Consider the following 15,696-nt stretch of genomic DNA (forward strand, 5'->3'; position numbering starts at 1 on the left):
CCTGTCTAAACATTTAAAAATAACTCGAAAATAGGGCTCACTTCTAGATGCTTCACCCTTGAAAGTCTGGTCTTGCACTTGATTTTAGATGCTTACCCAAATCTGCAGAGGGCACAGTACGGGACAGCCCTAATCGTTCCTTTGAACTTTTCCTTTCTCTTTCAGAAGGAAGAGAACAATGTCAGGCTATCTGTCTGTTTGTCCCTAGGGACCTGGTCTCTGCTGTTAGGTAGTGTCCTTTTTTTTTTTAACCTTTTGTCGACTAGCTTTGCTGCTGTGGTCCTTGGGGAGCAGCTACAGAAAGCTGACCGATCACTAAGATGACGTATATTCTTGGAGGCGTGCTCTTATGACTGAAAACAACTGAGCTGATGTATTTTGGGAAATGATAGCCCCTTTGCAAGGATACAGGAACTGACTTGTCTGCAGCTCGTATTGTGTAGTGAAAGTCACTCCATGGACTGGCTGAGAAGTTGGTGCTCAGATTGCAGTTATGAGGAGCACAGATGGGCCTGGGGCTGAGACAAGAAGCCAGGTGGAGCACATACAGGATCAGGACAAGGGTCACGTTGGGGAAGACTGGGACTAGGTGGAGTGGGCTTAAATTCCTTTCCTGTTGATTGTTCCCCTGTCATCTTGATGTATTGCACCTATTTAGCCAGCTCTTTGATGCAGGAAGAAGTCTCTAGCCCAAACCAGAAGTCTCATCATTGCGGAGTAGCAATGGGCTCAGTTGTTACACCATTTAGAGAGCATCCTTCCTGTTTCACTCTCAATTTCTCGATTATTGTTTTCATCAGTAGGTTTGTTCCAGCAATGATTCTCTCTCAGCCTGTTCCTGTGAGTGCCTGACCTGTCTGCTATTCTCTGGATAGTCTGTCCAGATTAGATATAGTTTGAACCAGTCTTTAGCCTGTATGATCTTTTCTATTCTTAGCTGGTCCATGATTTCAACTAGTGTATTTCCCACTCAGCCCGAAGAAGGTTTAATTTAAAACATTTTTATGATGCTAAACTGGTGCCAGCCCCACTGTGGTCTCCTCGGTTGTGGCATTAGGTGGATGATTGTTCAGTTTGGTCCACGTATATGTCAGAAGAGTGCTGTCTGAGCCACATTTTTGTGGGGTTTTGATTAGTTACCTATGTTGTGGCAGAGTTGAACAGTTTCCTTTCCCAGAGGAAGGCCCAGTCCCTGCCATGTGGAGTATATAGCTTAAAATGACCGAGGAAGGGTGCCTGGAACTGGGACAGTCTGCAAACAGAACTGTGCTGACCACACACTATGGTTTATCCTTTCAGCACAGATGTGCATGCTTTGTCCTTGTTCCCCTTACCAGTCCCTCTGCTCTGTCTAGCTGTTCCTTCCAGCAGAAGAGCAGCCGCTCAGATGTAAAACTCAGTGCTATTCCTAACGAACCACTGTAAGTCTGGTTTTCCTGGCTCCTGGGCACTTTTGCCCAGGGGTGACCCTGACAAGGTAGCATTCTCTTGAAAGAGAATGGCAGTTATACTGGCTGAAATTCCTGCTCGTAGCAGTTTGCATTTCAGACTAGCACTGCAGTTTATGCAGCAGACCTGTTAGTGCATCCCTGGCCCTAGGGTGAAGGTCTGGGCTTCCCTGAAAGGCAAAGGGAAGAGCCAGTCAGTCCTGCCCAGCCAGCGGCTGTCAGGCTGCGAAGGTGGGAGGGTGGCAAACCAGATGGAGAACAGTCTCAACCGAAAAGTCTTTAAAATTCATGGCTGCCATGAACAGGTAGCCAGTTCTGAACCTCGGTGCCTTTAGGACAGCACCAAAGAAGCTTTCTCAGGCCTGAACAGGACCAGCAGCTCAAATATTTTGCCCGAAAAAGTTAGGATCTCCTCAATCTGAGTGTACAAATAAGAACAGAAGCTCATGTTGCAAAGCCGCTTGATGGTGCTAAAATTTCTTGTGGTGAATTTTGTCTTGTAATAGAATTCCTTCTTCTGGATAAGGTGTGACTCGATGTCAGCCTATTAACAAATTGACTGGAGAACTCTTGCTCCAGATGGTTTATTTCTCCAAGTACCAAATTTTGCAGTGTCCTAGCTTCTGCTTCCTTTGCCGCTTAATTTCCATGTTGCTCATTTTCACTCCTCCGGATTGTGGACCCACAGCGGTATGAATGAAGAGCATTGCCTGTTGGCCCATGCACAGTAGTAGTCCTCCCACCCCTATCCGTATGCAGGCTGGTGCTGAGTTTTATCCTTGAAACAAGAGCTTCCAAGCGTGGACAACATCTGGGATGGAGAGCTGTGATGGCAGGGTGGAAGAGTATGCTGCATCGCTGCTGCCAACCCGCGGCTCCTCAACCACGTGCACCTCGAGAGCCCTTCATGGATGGCTCCTGTGCCACTACTCTATGTTGGACTACGTTTGGAAGCACTGGATATCCAAGATCCCAGCCGGTGTGGGAGGGTCATCGCTCGGGGCTGTTGAGACTGGTGCGAAGTTAATCCTGGCTCTCAAGTCTGCACCCAGCCTGTTCAGTCTTCTGCAGTAGCGCGGTGGGAGCTATTGTGTTTTATGCATGTTATGAGCAGCTTGGCTCAGGCTTTTGAACAACGTGGTGTGTTGCTATCTGTTCTTGGCCTTATGAAAGCCTTGGTAGTAGCTTGCAGAGGTGGAAGAAAACGTCTGGGCACCTCAACTTGGATCGTTATCTAGCAGACCTCTGTAACCTAATTACCAGAATATTGTGCCTAATAGTTTGTAGCTGACTACTAATAGCCTTCCAGGCTTACGCACTAATTTATGGAAGATTAATTGATCAAAGCTTCATTTCTGATAATGCTTTAAAATGAGTTGAGTAATGCAAGATAGAATATACCCCAGCTGGGTTTGAAGGCAAACCACAAGCAGATTGTGGTAGTGATGTGGAATTCTGTTGATTTTCCTGTCTCTGCTGGGTGGGGGGGGGATAGATGCTACTCGTGCGGTTGCATTGCATTAAATTTATTTGCATGTTACTGCCTGTATTCGTGGCTGTAGCCAGAACTGCTGACACTGTTGGAGTGATAGGGGAAGACTGTCAAACTGCTGTCAGGCTGTATGGTTCTCCAGAAGATTACTGGGGAGTGTAGAAAAGCGAATTTTATTTGAAATTAAGGAAAACTCCAAGGACAAGAATTCCTTCCTGTCCACCCAGGGCGTATTAATTCTTTATAGAGCTGTTGTGGTACTAAAATTGAAGAGTTCTGGGGTGTCAAGGAAATGCTGTTCTTTAATACGCCAGAGCACCCTGCTCAGTGTCTGCAGAGTGAAAGGATTTATTCGAGGCAGGCTCCAGTGTGTAATGGTTTTGATTTGCATCTTGACAACTGGATGGTGGAGCTCGGGATGTGGTCCTCGTGTGTCTGCTTGTGGTCTGTAACACTGCTGGCGTGAACTCCTTTTGTGGTAGGTCTCTCTGTTCTCCCTTCCACTCTGCAATCCTGCAGGGCTGATGCTGGCATGGAGAGCACGGTTTCCTCTTGGGGTGCAAGTGTAGGGCTGGCTTTCTTTCATAGGAGTTTCATGGGACGTTTGGAGCTCCTTTCCTCTCTTGCTAGGTTGCTCCAAGGCCAGGCTAGATGCAAACGGACTTGCTTTGGGAGTGTGGCCTTTGCCTCCGGGATGTGAGAGCGTGGTTAGGGGTCACGGTGCCGTCCTCTGGGAAGCACGTGCTGGTTGCAGGAGGTTTTCTCCCTCCCTTCTGGAGGGCACCCTGCCAAGGAAAATAGACTCTAAGGCAGAAGTGATTACATTGAGAAGATCGTGTGCTCTCCTGGCTGTTTCTGGATGAAACTGTTGGGCATTTCTGCTTTATAGAAATCCACACAGAATAGCTAAGGCAGCTAATGCAGAGCAAGACTCTGGCTTTCGTAGCCTGTGGAGCCAAAGCTGAGAACAGGAGGATCCTGGCTGAGGCTGGGGAGAGGTGCCCCTAATGACAGGGAGGGCAGTGTGGTTGGGAAGGCGTGCCTTGTTTGAGGTGGAGGCCGGTAAAATATGAATCACGTCTGTTTGAAGTAGTGATGAAATCCCAGATGAAGGTTTTCTGTAATACCTGGCCAAATAGTCTGGTGTGCTTTAGCTTTCCTTTCTCCCTGGTTAGAACGGACAGTCCTGACCTACTTTTAGCAATAGCAGTTCTGTTGAATGCTACCCAATGCTTAGCTGTACGTACGGCAAACACATGTTATCTGTTTTGTTCAGTCGGCATCTGAGTGAGAACTTTCCATCACACATTTAGCAGACAGGGAAGGGCTGTTCCTGGAAGAGACACTGTTGGTGCTTTAAACTCAGTTCTGCCTCTTCTGTGCACCGTGGCTCTGGCCTTTGCTTCGGTCTCCCGGTCTGCTGAGGGTGATGCTTGCTCGCTTCGCTGCTGTGTTGTGCATTAACTTTTGTGCTGCACTGTCGGGATTCAGTTAGATGGTATCTAAATGTTAATATGATAAATAATGCTTTTAGAAATAGTCAATGACGTTAGGTTTCCGGCTTCCTAAATACGTGATTAGGCAGGGCTAAAGTTACATGCTTAATATTTAAAAATAAATAAAATGTATAAATGTACCATAAAATAAGATGTTTAAATAGAAGTGTCATCCTGGGGCAAATTGCAAAGCTCTGTGTAGCTCGGTTCCTGTCTTTGACAAGATCCAGAAGCAGACGCTTAATGAGGGCTGTAAGAACCAGGGCATGTATAATGTGGTGGGTTTGGTTTGGTTTTTTTCTTCCCCCCCTGCCCCTCATCTGACTCCCAGCTTATGACCATCATCAGTTTAGGGCCCTCCTTGGCCAGGAGTTGTATCTAATCATCTGATCTTGACTACATCTAGTCTCCATTAATTTATATAATCCCTCTTCTAACTTGTTTATGTTTCTAGTCTCTGACATCCTACAGCAGTGAGCTCTACAATTTAATTATGCATTTTAAATGTTATTTAAAATATTCTACATCCAGTGACAATATCCTTGAACTGGCATAGAAAAGTTGCCTGTAACTTTGATGGGTGCTCTCTCGTTTCCTCATTGTGAGACATGATAGTCAATTATTCCATGGTTTTTATCTTGACACTATGTCATGTTTCAGATCTCTTAAATTTTCCGTATCTTCCCCCTGGTTGTTTCTTTGTCCATCCAAAGTCCTACTCTTCTCAATCTCTCCTTATATGGAAGCTGCTTCATGCTTTTGATCATCTTTGTTGTCCTTTTTGTCATTCTGTCTCCTTTTTCAGATGTGGGAATCGGAACTGCCTGCAGCATTCAACAACATGATGGTGATGCGTGTTTTCTTTCCTAATCACTCCGAAGGCTGTATTTGCCTTTTTGCTTGATACTAAATACTGAACTGACCTACCAAGTTTCCAAAGTTTTCCTGAGTGGTAACAGTTAATTTGGATCCTGTTGTGTTTATGTAATTAGAATATTTTTTGTTGGTTTTGGTATTTATTGACATAGAATCACAGAATGGTTTGGGTTGGAAGGGTTCCTAAAGATCATCTGGTTCCAACCCCCCTGCCATGGGCAGGGACACCTTCCACTAGAGCAGGTTGCTCAAAGCCCCATCCAACCTGGCCTTGAACACTCCCAGGGATGGGGCATCTACGACTTCTCTGGGCAACCTGTTCCAGTGCCTCACCACCCTCAGAGTGAAGCATTTATTCCTTAGATCTAATCTAAATCTACCCTCTTTCAGTTTAAAGCCATTACCCCTCGTCCTATCGCTGCATGCCCTTGTAAAAAGTCCCTCTCCAGCTTTCCTGTAGGCTCCCTTCAGGCACTGAAGGCTGCTATAAGGTCTCCCCAGAGCCTTCTCTTCTCCAGGCTGAACAACCCCAACGCTCTCAGCCTGTCCTCATAGGAGAGGTGCTCCAGCCCACTGATCATCTTCATGGCCCTCCTCTGGACTCGCTCCAACAGGTCCATGTCCTTCTTATGTTGGGGGCCCCAGAGCTGAACGCAGTATTCCACGAGTCTCATGAGAGTGGAGTAGAGGGGGAGAATCACCTCCCTCGACCTGCTGGCCACGCTTCTTTTGATGCAGCCCAGGATACGGTTGGCTTTCTGGGCTGCAGACACATATTGCTGGGTCCTGGTGAGCTTCTCATCAACCAGCACCCCCAAGTCCTTCTCCTCAGGGTGGCTCTCAATTCATTCTCTGCCCAGCCTATATTTGTGCTTGGGATAGCCCCAACACACGTGCAGGATCTAAGATATTGTGTAGTGACTTAGGAGTGCATGAGTTCTGTTACTTTCTGCAGTCTTTTCTGAATTTGATTGTGATGAATTTTAATAATAAAATTTGCCACTTCTAGACATATTCCTCTTCACAGACCTTATGTGAACATATTGAACAGCGCAGGTTGCAGAACAAATTCTTGGCAGATCTCACTGATAACCTTCCTCTGACAGGGAAACTCTTTTGCTTTCCTGTCTTTTAACTACTTATGAAATCATGATAGGGACTGTAACTTTAATTCCACAATAGCTTAATTTTTTTTCCAAGAGCTTTAGCTGCCAGTTCTTTTAAAATCAATTTAGTACATATTAAACAGATTAAAAACTGGTACTTAGATCTCGGTTAACTGGAAATGGGAAATCTGTTCTTGGAATTTCCTGGGTACCGCAGGGATTTCTCTCTGCTGCAATATTAGTCTGTATTTTGATCAACAATTGGGTTCTTGAAGTTCTGGAAGCAAATTTGTTTCTATGGGGGGGTGGGGGGGTGGGCTTAAATATATGTAGATTTGTGTAGAAATGGTGGATTTGCTCAGCAGGGTGAATCAGATGGGTAACTTTAGTGAGCTCTACTTTCCCAGCAGGGTTCTATTACAGCTGGATTAAACCTGTCTAGGCTCTCTGGATGTACTCTACACATTAAAGGCTAGAGAACAGGATATTTTTTTTTTTTACCTAGTTGCCTGGAAGAATATTTGAGTCAATGAAGGTATTCGTCTGGATACAAACTTGACATGTGATGTGGCAGCTAGAAGAGCCAAGAGGTTCTTGGGCAGGTAAATGGAGGGCTGGTGGGTCGAACTGGAGAAAGTAATGTTTGATGTGTGCAGCATTAGAAAACCAAAGGGATAGCCTGTCCGGGTCAGGTGCGGTGAAAAGGGGATGCTCATCCAGGTCAGGTACCTTAAAAAAGGGATGCTGACAAACTGGAAAGGACTTGGAGAGCTACAAGAAAAATGAATTATTTCTGACTGAAGAAGCTCAGACCACCTAATGTGTCCATGGCTGCGGTCTGTGATTCAGGAAGGCCCAAAGCTGGCAGGACGTATAGGGGAAGGATTGCCTTGTGCTTGTCTGCCCTTATACTACTTCTTAGGCATCTATTACTGTCTGTTGCTGGAGCCAGGGTTTCTGTGTAGGTGGACCTCTGTCTGAGTTAGAATAGCTGTCGTTATCTTCTTGCCCAAGGAGGATTAAGAAGTAGGATTAGTTTTCAAACTGTTCATGCGAAAAGCGACTAGAAGCTTCTTTGACTTGGGAGATCCTGTGACAAGCAAAGTTAGACAAAATGACAAGGCATTTTACATGGGGTAAATAACCCTGGGGGATCAGCTTGCTGGGTTAAAGTAGTAGTTTCTGTAATTTAGGAGCCCGGAGAAAAACTTCTGCTTTCACTGGGAGACTTCAGTCAGGAGCTTGTGGGCTAGAAGAAGAGAGTGCTTAGCCGTGTTCTGTGGTTTGATTACACAGAAAGTTGGAGCAGATCCTAAAGGACTCTGATCTTCAAATGTATAACACTGACAGAAAGTTATCCTTTGGTTGCGTTAAGATACCGGGAAACTAACAGCTGACTTGATTTCCCCTTTTAAAAATGTATATACAACGTGGTACTTGAGTTCACATTTCGTTGGTGTTTGAGAGGATGGTCAAGTGAAAAGTCAACCCTCAATTTACAATGACAGAATATCTGTGAAGAAAGCTTCTTTTAACAGCAAGCAGCTTGTGGTTGCTTTATATTCCTTGTAAATGTTTGTGTAGTTTGTCTTGATTTATAAAAAGTTCACTATTTAACACTGTATTAATCATAACTCTTCATTAACCATTTGTACTGGAAGCTTAAACTAGCATTTATAAAACATTTTCATGTGTGCAAGAGAAAAGATTGGTTGTGCTAGAGCTGTTTAGGGGAAATAACCTGTCCACTACCATCAATTAATTCCAGTATGGCTAAAATTAATATTTAGGTAGGCCCAGGGGTGTAGAAGCACTTTCTACAGTTTTTCCAAAGAACTCTGACAATGCACAAGCATCATTAAAATGACAATAGTATCACAAAGTTGATAAAATATTTTGTGCAATGTTGTTTTAGTATAACTTCTTCAACCCCTATCCAGAAAAGTATGTTGTAATGGTGAGCAGTAACTATCAAAACATAATTTTTCCAAGTGTTTATCTAATAATGCTGTTAATTCTGTAGCCTGAAAGTCCAGGTTTTTCTGCCACCTTTCCTCGCTGTTTCAGATTTGATATTTTGTCTTTAGAGCTTTTTTTTTTAAAGTTATTTTGACCTCAGCTTTGGTGTTACTCACATCTGGTATAACAGAGCTCCCTTGTCTGTGCCAGTCCTGTTCCAACAGGATGGCTTGGACTTGGGATTCTCCTTGGGGTCAATTTTATTTGGAAAACAGAGGTTTGTGTTCATCCCTGCCGGAGCTGCTTGCTGCAAGTGTTCTTAAACAGCAGAGCAGGCAACTGGCCTGGTAGTAGTAAATAAGACTCCAAAAAAGATTTCTTTATTTAATGGGAATGTCATCTTTCACAGCAGAAAACAGCAAGGCTCTGTTGAGCATATGAAACTTAGAAGGGGGCTGTAATTCAGGGCTTTTGTGTAGAAAACCCAGCAGCGGTCGTCTTCCTGCTGCTGGGTGGTTTGAATGTGCTGGAGCACAAGGGTCGTCGTGCAGCTGGAAGAATTATGCTTTTAATTTTTAAATCTTTTGGTGTTCTCGCTGTGGGTTGGCTCTGCAAATGATACAGTGGAAACTGCAGGTGCAAATTTCAGGGACCTACTTTTTTTCCCAGGATAATTTCGCTGGGATTGGTGTTGAGTATGAAATCTAGCCTAGAAGCTGGAACATTATCTGCCCTCTCCATGTTTGGGGATAGGATGTGGTATTAGGGAAGTAATCTGTGAGGATCGTAATAATCTTTACGTGTTGATACGCTGTTAAAATGTGTCCATATGAGTTCTGGGTTTGTTTCTTCAATAAATGAGTCAAGTCTCTGAGAGGGATACGTGAGGTCAGAAAGGTAAAAATAGTGCTACAGAAAACACGGTCTTATTTCACATTCCAAGTAACAAAATAGTGCCATTGCTTCCACGTTATTGGTGGTTGTTTTGTGGATGCGATATAAATATTCTGTGGCAGAACTGACTAATCCTTTAGCCCTTCTGTTGTGATCCAGATTAAATAAATGAAACTCAGAAGTATCATTTGGACATTAATATTTTACAGTGCGTTAGAGGCAATGTTCAGAGTATTGTCTGGAGCATTTTCCTATTTAACGGGAATTCATCAACAAAATGGAATATTTAAAAAGAATCTTTAAGCCTTGGCAGTTGCCTTCAGAATTAATTAAAGGCTACACACTTTTAGTGCAATCTGTCTGTAACAGCTGTGTTATACACCAGCAGCGAGCGCAGGAAGCGGAACGGTTCAGTAAATCCATAAAGAGCTCAGTGGCGTAGCCTGTCATGAAACCATCAGATTTAAATGTAGGTTATCCTCCTCCTTCCTGTCCTCCCGGAGAGGCTGGGATGGGCTTAACTGAAGAGCACAAATAAAAAAGGCAGTGATGCCCATGCTTGAGAAACAACTTGGAAAATTGACTCAAAAGATGCTGCTGGCTTTTTTTTTTCCTCTCAGTTTTCACTTAGGGTGCAAATGCTTCTAGCTACTGATGGCCACACACTCATGCTCATTTCTAATGTATGTTTGCTCACCTAGCAATAAATACAAGTTCATTTGTTAATGGCTCTTCAGCAAAGGGCAACAAAGAGTACTATATTCAATGTTTACCCATTGCACAGAGCGATTACAACTAGCTTGCAGAATGTGCTGTACTACCTTTTTTTTATTTTTGTGTGTCTTCCCCGCAGCCCGCTGTTCTCCTAGAGTCATGAGGACTAGATAGTAGTTTCTTACCTGGAACACCTTTGACGACTAGCTCTTAACAAAGTGACTTCGAGGGGGATATTGGTAGGTGAAAAAAGAATAGCTTCAGGTCAGTGCTTTGACCGCAGCAAGATCTGCTTTTGCTTATGGTCTGCTGGAATGAAGGGCTAGTTGCTTTTTCCGTCTCTTTCCAGTACAGGTGCTCCAATAGGTAAAATGCTTTCAGTGAAACATTAGGGATAGATTCAACTCCAGATCAAAGATCTGTGTTGCTAGAGTGGTGTCATGCGCTGGGTTTTGAGTTCAAGTACTGGTGGCACGTATAAGTGTTAGCTCTGCCCTGGCGGTTGTCAGTGATGGTGTGTGGTGGACAGAGCGGGGTCTTGCAGCTTGTAGGCATGACCTCTAGCCAGAAAGCCAGTATTTCAGAATGCATAAATTCTGAAGACACATGCTGATTTCACTGTATAAGTGCTGGCATAGGAAGGTTGCATTAGCTAGAAAGAAGATTAGAGATTCCTCTAAGTGGTGTAGTGTAATGATGTCTTGTGATCCTCAGCTGCTTCCAGATCAAAGACTCTCTTCTCCATGTTAGTGTGGCTCTGTCAGGCATAGTCAAGCTCCTGCTGTTGGATGGTCATCAGCCTATTTTGTTTGCAGGCATTTTAAGCTTTGAAACTGAGGAGACTCCAGGCAGAGTTGCACAACAAGCCATCGTGATGTCTGCATGACGGCAGTGCAGAGGTACCGAGGCAGTCGTGTGGTTAAGGAGTTCCTTCAATAAAGTTTTCTCCAATAAAAATGGCGAGAATGCATTAAAAATAACTCGCATGTCGGAGCGGGGGGAAGATATGCCCTGCTGATGTAAACCTGAGGTGATAAGGGTCAAGTTGGAGCTCCATCCTTCAGTCTGCATATATCTGCTTGCTGGCTTTATAAATATCCCTCATCAGGCTTCAGATAACATCTCCCCCACGATGAGGACCTCTATCAGGTGCTACACGCTCTCTCGCCACCCTGGAAAGAGACTCCAAGGCCAGTTCAGCACTGTTTGCACGTCTGGGTGAAGCAGAGTGTGTTCGTAGCACTGAGAGCAGAAAACACGAAGTGTCCATTACCAGGGCAAACAAAAGCCCTAGTGCGCACGTAACCTCAACGCAGTGCTGGTGCGGTGTGAATCGGCGGCTGTGTGTTCTGGGGGAAGGCTGCCAGCCTAGAGCCAGCGTTCCTGCGCCGGGGTGTATCCTGACAGTACTACCTACAATAACCATGTGAAGTGGAGCTTTTCCAGAGCTTCACAAAGCCTATATTTAATAATGTGTTGTATTTATAATACCTTCCATCCGCTGGATTTCACAAGTGCTCTAATCCTCTCAACTGGTCTTTTGATAGAGCAAAGATGCCAGTTTTACTGACAAAGGAGCTGGAAAGCAGACTTTTGTGTTTGGGGTTTTTTTTGGTTTTTTTTGTTTTTTTCCCAATAACAATGAAATAAAAGATGAATGTAGAGTCTTACAGTTATTGTTCTCACCATTGCTACTGTGTTTTCTGCACGCTGAGTGCTGGATGTTGTACAGAACGAGTGTAAGACACTGTGTGGTGAGAAGGCTGTGGCCTAAATTGGTTCAGTCCTGCAGTAAATGCTGGGGTAGTCTTCTCTTGAAATGCTGCAGATCTTTTTCCACCTCTGTGCTCTAAGCACTTCTGGGCTAATAGCACTTTGAGCTTACCAAGAAGATCCAAGAGGGATGATGCTGTAGGAGGGAAGTGATGATAGTTTTCTTAGCTTTAACTACAAAATTAACATCACCCCTGAGGAGCTGGGTTGCCAAAATGAGCAGAGCAGATTACAGGCCAGTTCTGGAGGAGATGCTGTAGCCATCAGCTCTGAGCCTGTGGCCCAGCTTGGCATCTGTGTGGCTGTATGTAGCTTTGATATCTTGTCTCTAGGAGGGAGGGAGGGAGGGAAGGGAGTAGATTCACAGCTGCATCACCACCTACTTCTCAATTCAAATACGGTGGTACTCATAGGAAATTATGAGTACGTGCAGCTGCTGCCCTTTCTCCATGGGGAAAGCATTAATCTAAATGTTGCAGGTACTTATTACCACATTTCCGCCATGCTGTGGGATTCCTCATGCTTTTCAGGACAGTTGTTGCTGTCTGTGGCATGGCTTGGGTGGGTCACGGTAGATTTCAAGAGGGGTTGATCTAAAGATCCTCTGGAGAGGAGCAAAACAGGTCTGGCGGTTCCCTGGGTCTAACACCCACCCCATCTGGCCTTGCCTGCACTTCAACGCATGGGACGGGGAGGGAATAGAGCATTGCCCACAGAGCAGGCATGTTTAAATCCCCTTTTACAGTACTGGTAGAGGTGCTGTGGAGAGATGAGTGCCAGCAAGAGACTTCTCCCCCAGGGAGTGCAGTAACAAGCGAGCAGGATAAGATGGTCTCCCCCTCGCCTGGACACGCCGCATAACTGCCCAAGGAGATGGAGGCCCACAGGGGCTGGCTTGGCAGGGCTGGGGGCAGACTGGTGGCCCCAGGGGGGTGACTGGGAGCTGCTGCGACTGACACGCTGGAGGCCTCATCCTGGCACCCCGGTCCTGCTTGAGTGAGTGATGCTCAGTGACAGAGATGGCGTGGGAAGGTTTCTTCTGAAGCACTGGTGGAAGAGCCTTAGACCCAAAAGAGGCTGTTGATAGCTATAAGGGATAAGAAAGAGAAGGATTAATTACAATATCTAGATCAAATACAGAGCAAAGGGGTTATTAGTTTGCTCTGAATTGGATCCCAGCTACAGTTTATTTAAACAATGGTCCTGCAGGTTGTGTTTGTCTTGGACAGCGGTTCCGTTTACTGTGGTGCTGCTCATTGACAATGCATGCGGTGTGCTGGCTGCTGTAGGAATGTGGTCCTGTCCTGGAGGACTTCCGATATAGCATCGTAGGAAAGAGTTGTGCAGGAGTTGGGTTAAACGTGGCTTTTTCTGATCTTACAAGAATAATGATCAGCTTCAATGTTTGAAGCACCTTCTGTCACAGCATAGATAGGACCTTTCTCCTTAGGTTGTGTCCCTGGATTGATGAATCTGTGCTTTGGACTGTTTATTCTGCAAGTTTAGTACAAGTTGTGGGCTTGTGAAGAAAAGCCTTCCCCAGTACCACCCAGCAGCCTCTGGGAAGGCCTCCAAGAGCATTACTTGCAGTGTTGCAGCTTCTCCTGAAGATGCTGTGCCTGTCACCTTGGTGTGGAGATGATTGAGTAAAGTGTCTGATACTCCTGCAGGCCTCTTTCTGTTGGTGTTTCTGCAAACGTCTTGTGTTGCTCTTTGTGTCTAGCTCTCTGCTTTCTATGTCCTCTTTGTCCGCCTCTCATAATAAGAGTGTTATTGAAGGATTTTGGGTGTTAATCTTCACTCCTGGTTTCCGAGGAGTTCTAACAGCCTTTCCTCTCTTGCAGAGCGTTTACCATGCCTCTGGGAACGTTCCTCCTTCCTCTTCTCTGTTTCTTGGGAGCAGCAATTCCACAGGGACTGCAGTATGTCACATTCTCGCGCAACGCTACGAAATTCCTCCACCTGTCTATGGACTTGGAATCCGGGACCATTTACTTGGGAGCCACCAACTTTCTGTTTCAGCTGACGTCTGACCTGCTGATGAAGAACGTGGTTCAGACTGGGCCAGTTCTGGACAGTAAAGATTGCCTCCCCCCGGTCTCAAAGCTGGAGTGCCCTCAGGCACACCACACCGACAATCACAACAAGCTGCTGCTGGTGAACGCGGTGCAGAAGGAGCTCATTGTGTGTGGCAGCGTGCACCAGGGAATCTGTGAGAAGAGGAGCCTCACGTCCATCGACCACGTCCTCTTCCGACCAGAGAGCCCTGGTGACACTCAGTACGTTGCTGCCAATGATCCCAATATCACCACTGTGGGACTCATAGCCTACTCAAAGGATGAGGTGCCCTTGCTGTTTGTGGGACGAGGGTACACTAGCCGAGGAGTCGGAGGAGGGATTCCTCCCATCACTACCCGAAATCTCAGGGCCCACGGTGGGGATATTCAAGCAACAGACTCTCACTCCATTTTCTCCTATGAAGAAACGGCAAAACTGGCTGTGGGCCGGCTCTCTGAGTACAACCACCATTTCATTAAGTCCTTCACTTACCGCTCAAGCGTCTATTTCCTATTCTACCGTCGGGACCTCAAGTCTCAATCACGTGAGTACAAGACCTACATCTCGCGCATCTGCCTGGATGACTCTCATTATTACTCGTACGTGGAGTTACCTCTGCTCTGCCAGAGCAAAGCCAATACGTACAGCCTCCTGCAAGCAGCCTATGTCACCCAGCCAGGAGAAGGCCTGGCCCAGGGGCAGCTGGACACCGAGGGAGAAGTGCTGTTTGCAGCCTTCTCTGCCTGGCAGGCTTCTTCTGGCAAACTGAGCGAGGAGTCTGCGCTCTGCGTCTATGCAATGGAGGAGGTGGATCGCCTGACCAACTGGACTAGGGATGTTTGCTACATGAGAGATGGGAAGTCAGAAGAAGGGACCGAAGTGGCGTATATTGAATACGATGTCAGTTCCAACTGTGTCCAGCTGCCAGCGGTAAGTGGCTTTGCACCTTTGCCAGGGTAAAGGGTAGTCTGCAGCGTGTTCTGGTGTTACTTTGTGTTCCAGAAGTCAGCCCGTTTCCCACAGATGGATGCTGAAATCTGTTTGGGTTAAAAACCTTTGGGCTCAGGCTGTTTCTTTGCTACCACGGCAATGCGATGCAAGAACCGTTGTGTCCTGTTCAAGTACGGTCTGTCTCATTGCTGCTGCAGCTCTCTGCCCCACATGGGCAGGTTTCCTTGCACAGGGAGATGGACCGTGTGTGGCAATGGGGAGGGCATCTGGTGTGACCTGGCCCTGAGGCCTCTCTCATGGCAATACCAAGCAAGAGCGCTGAAGCTGCGGTTTAGGTTGTTCTTTATCAGTAATTTCGTGTCGTGGTCTGCACTGCAGGGAGGGAGAGGAGTATGTGCGTGTGCACCTGTGTGTTGGGAAGGGAATTTAAGGGGTGTGCTGTGTCCCTGTTGCTTATGGTGAGGTGCATCTCACAATGTTTCCCTGCAAGGGCACCCAGGAACAAAAAAAGAACTTAAGCAAAAACAAGTGTCAACAAAATCCTAATTTCCTGTAGGCTGCATTAGTCCTGCAGAATTTTGTGCCCAAGGAAGACCTTTTCCTGATCTGGCTGCTCTTTGTCTCTAGAGCTGTAAGAGGTGACAATCCTTTAAATTCTATGACAAAGGCATGATGGGATGTTGCAGGATAAAAATGAGACCTGAAGTGGCTGTGACCCTGAATCCTTGCAGCCAGGCTGAATCTGTCAGCCACATTGGCTGGTGCTGCGATATCGGGGACGGTGACACCAAGACGGAGCAGCAGCGTTCTCCTGGGGTGGTGCTGGATGCAGTGTCCTGGCATTGAGGCTCTGTGGTTGTGAGTAGCCTGTTTTCACCGAGGGCATTGCTAGTCCTTAGCAGAACAGCATGTTATCTCGTGTCTTCCTT

At 46.0% G+C, this 15,696-nt stretch overlaps 1 protein-coding gene across 1 annotated transcript in view; it reads left to right on the forward strand.

Moving 5' to 3' along the window:
* Positions 1-13,612: 13,612 nt before the first annotated feature.
* The window catches only part of PLXNB1 (plexin B1), a gene marked incomplete at both ends in the record, with an annotated part of 38,754 nt that continues 36,670 nt past the window's right edge, over positions 13,613-15,696 (forward strand). Inside the window, one exon of the mRNA XM_082321049.1 lies at positions 13,613-14,746. Within this exon, the coding sequence (XP_082177175.1) occupies positions 13,613-14,746 (1,134 nt within the window). The remainder of the gene's footprint in view (positions 14,747-15,696) is intronic.

Source organism: Platalea leucorodia (assembly GCF_965183815.1).
Source record: "Platalea leucorodia genome assembly, chromosome: 9".
NCBI classification, from domain to species: Eukaryota; Metazoa; Chordata; class Aves; order Pelecaniformes; family Threskiornithidae; genus Platalea; species Platalea leucorodia.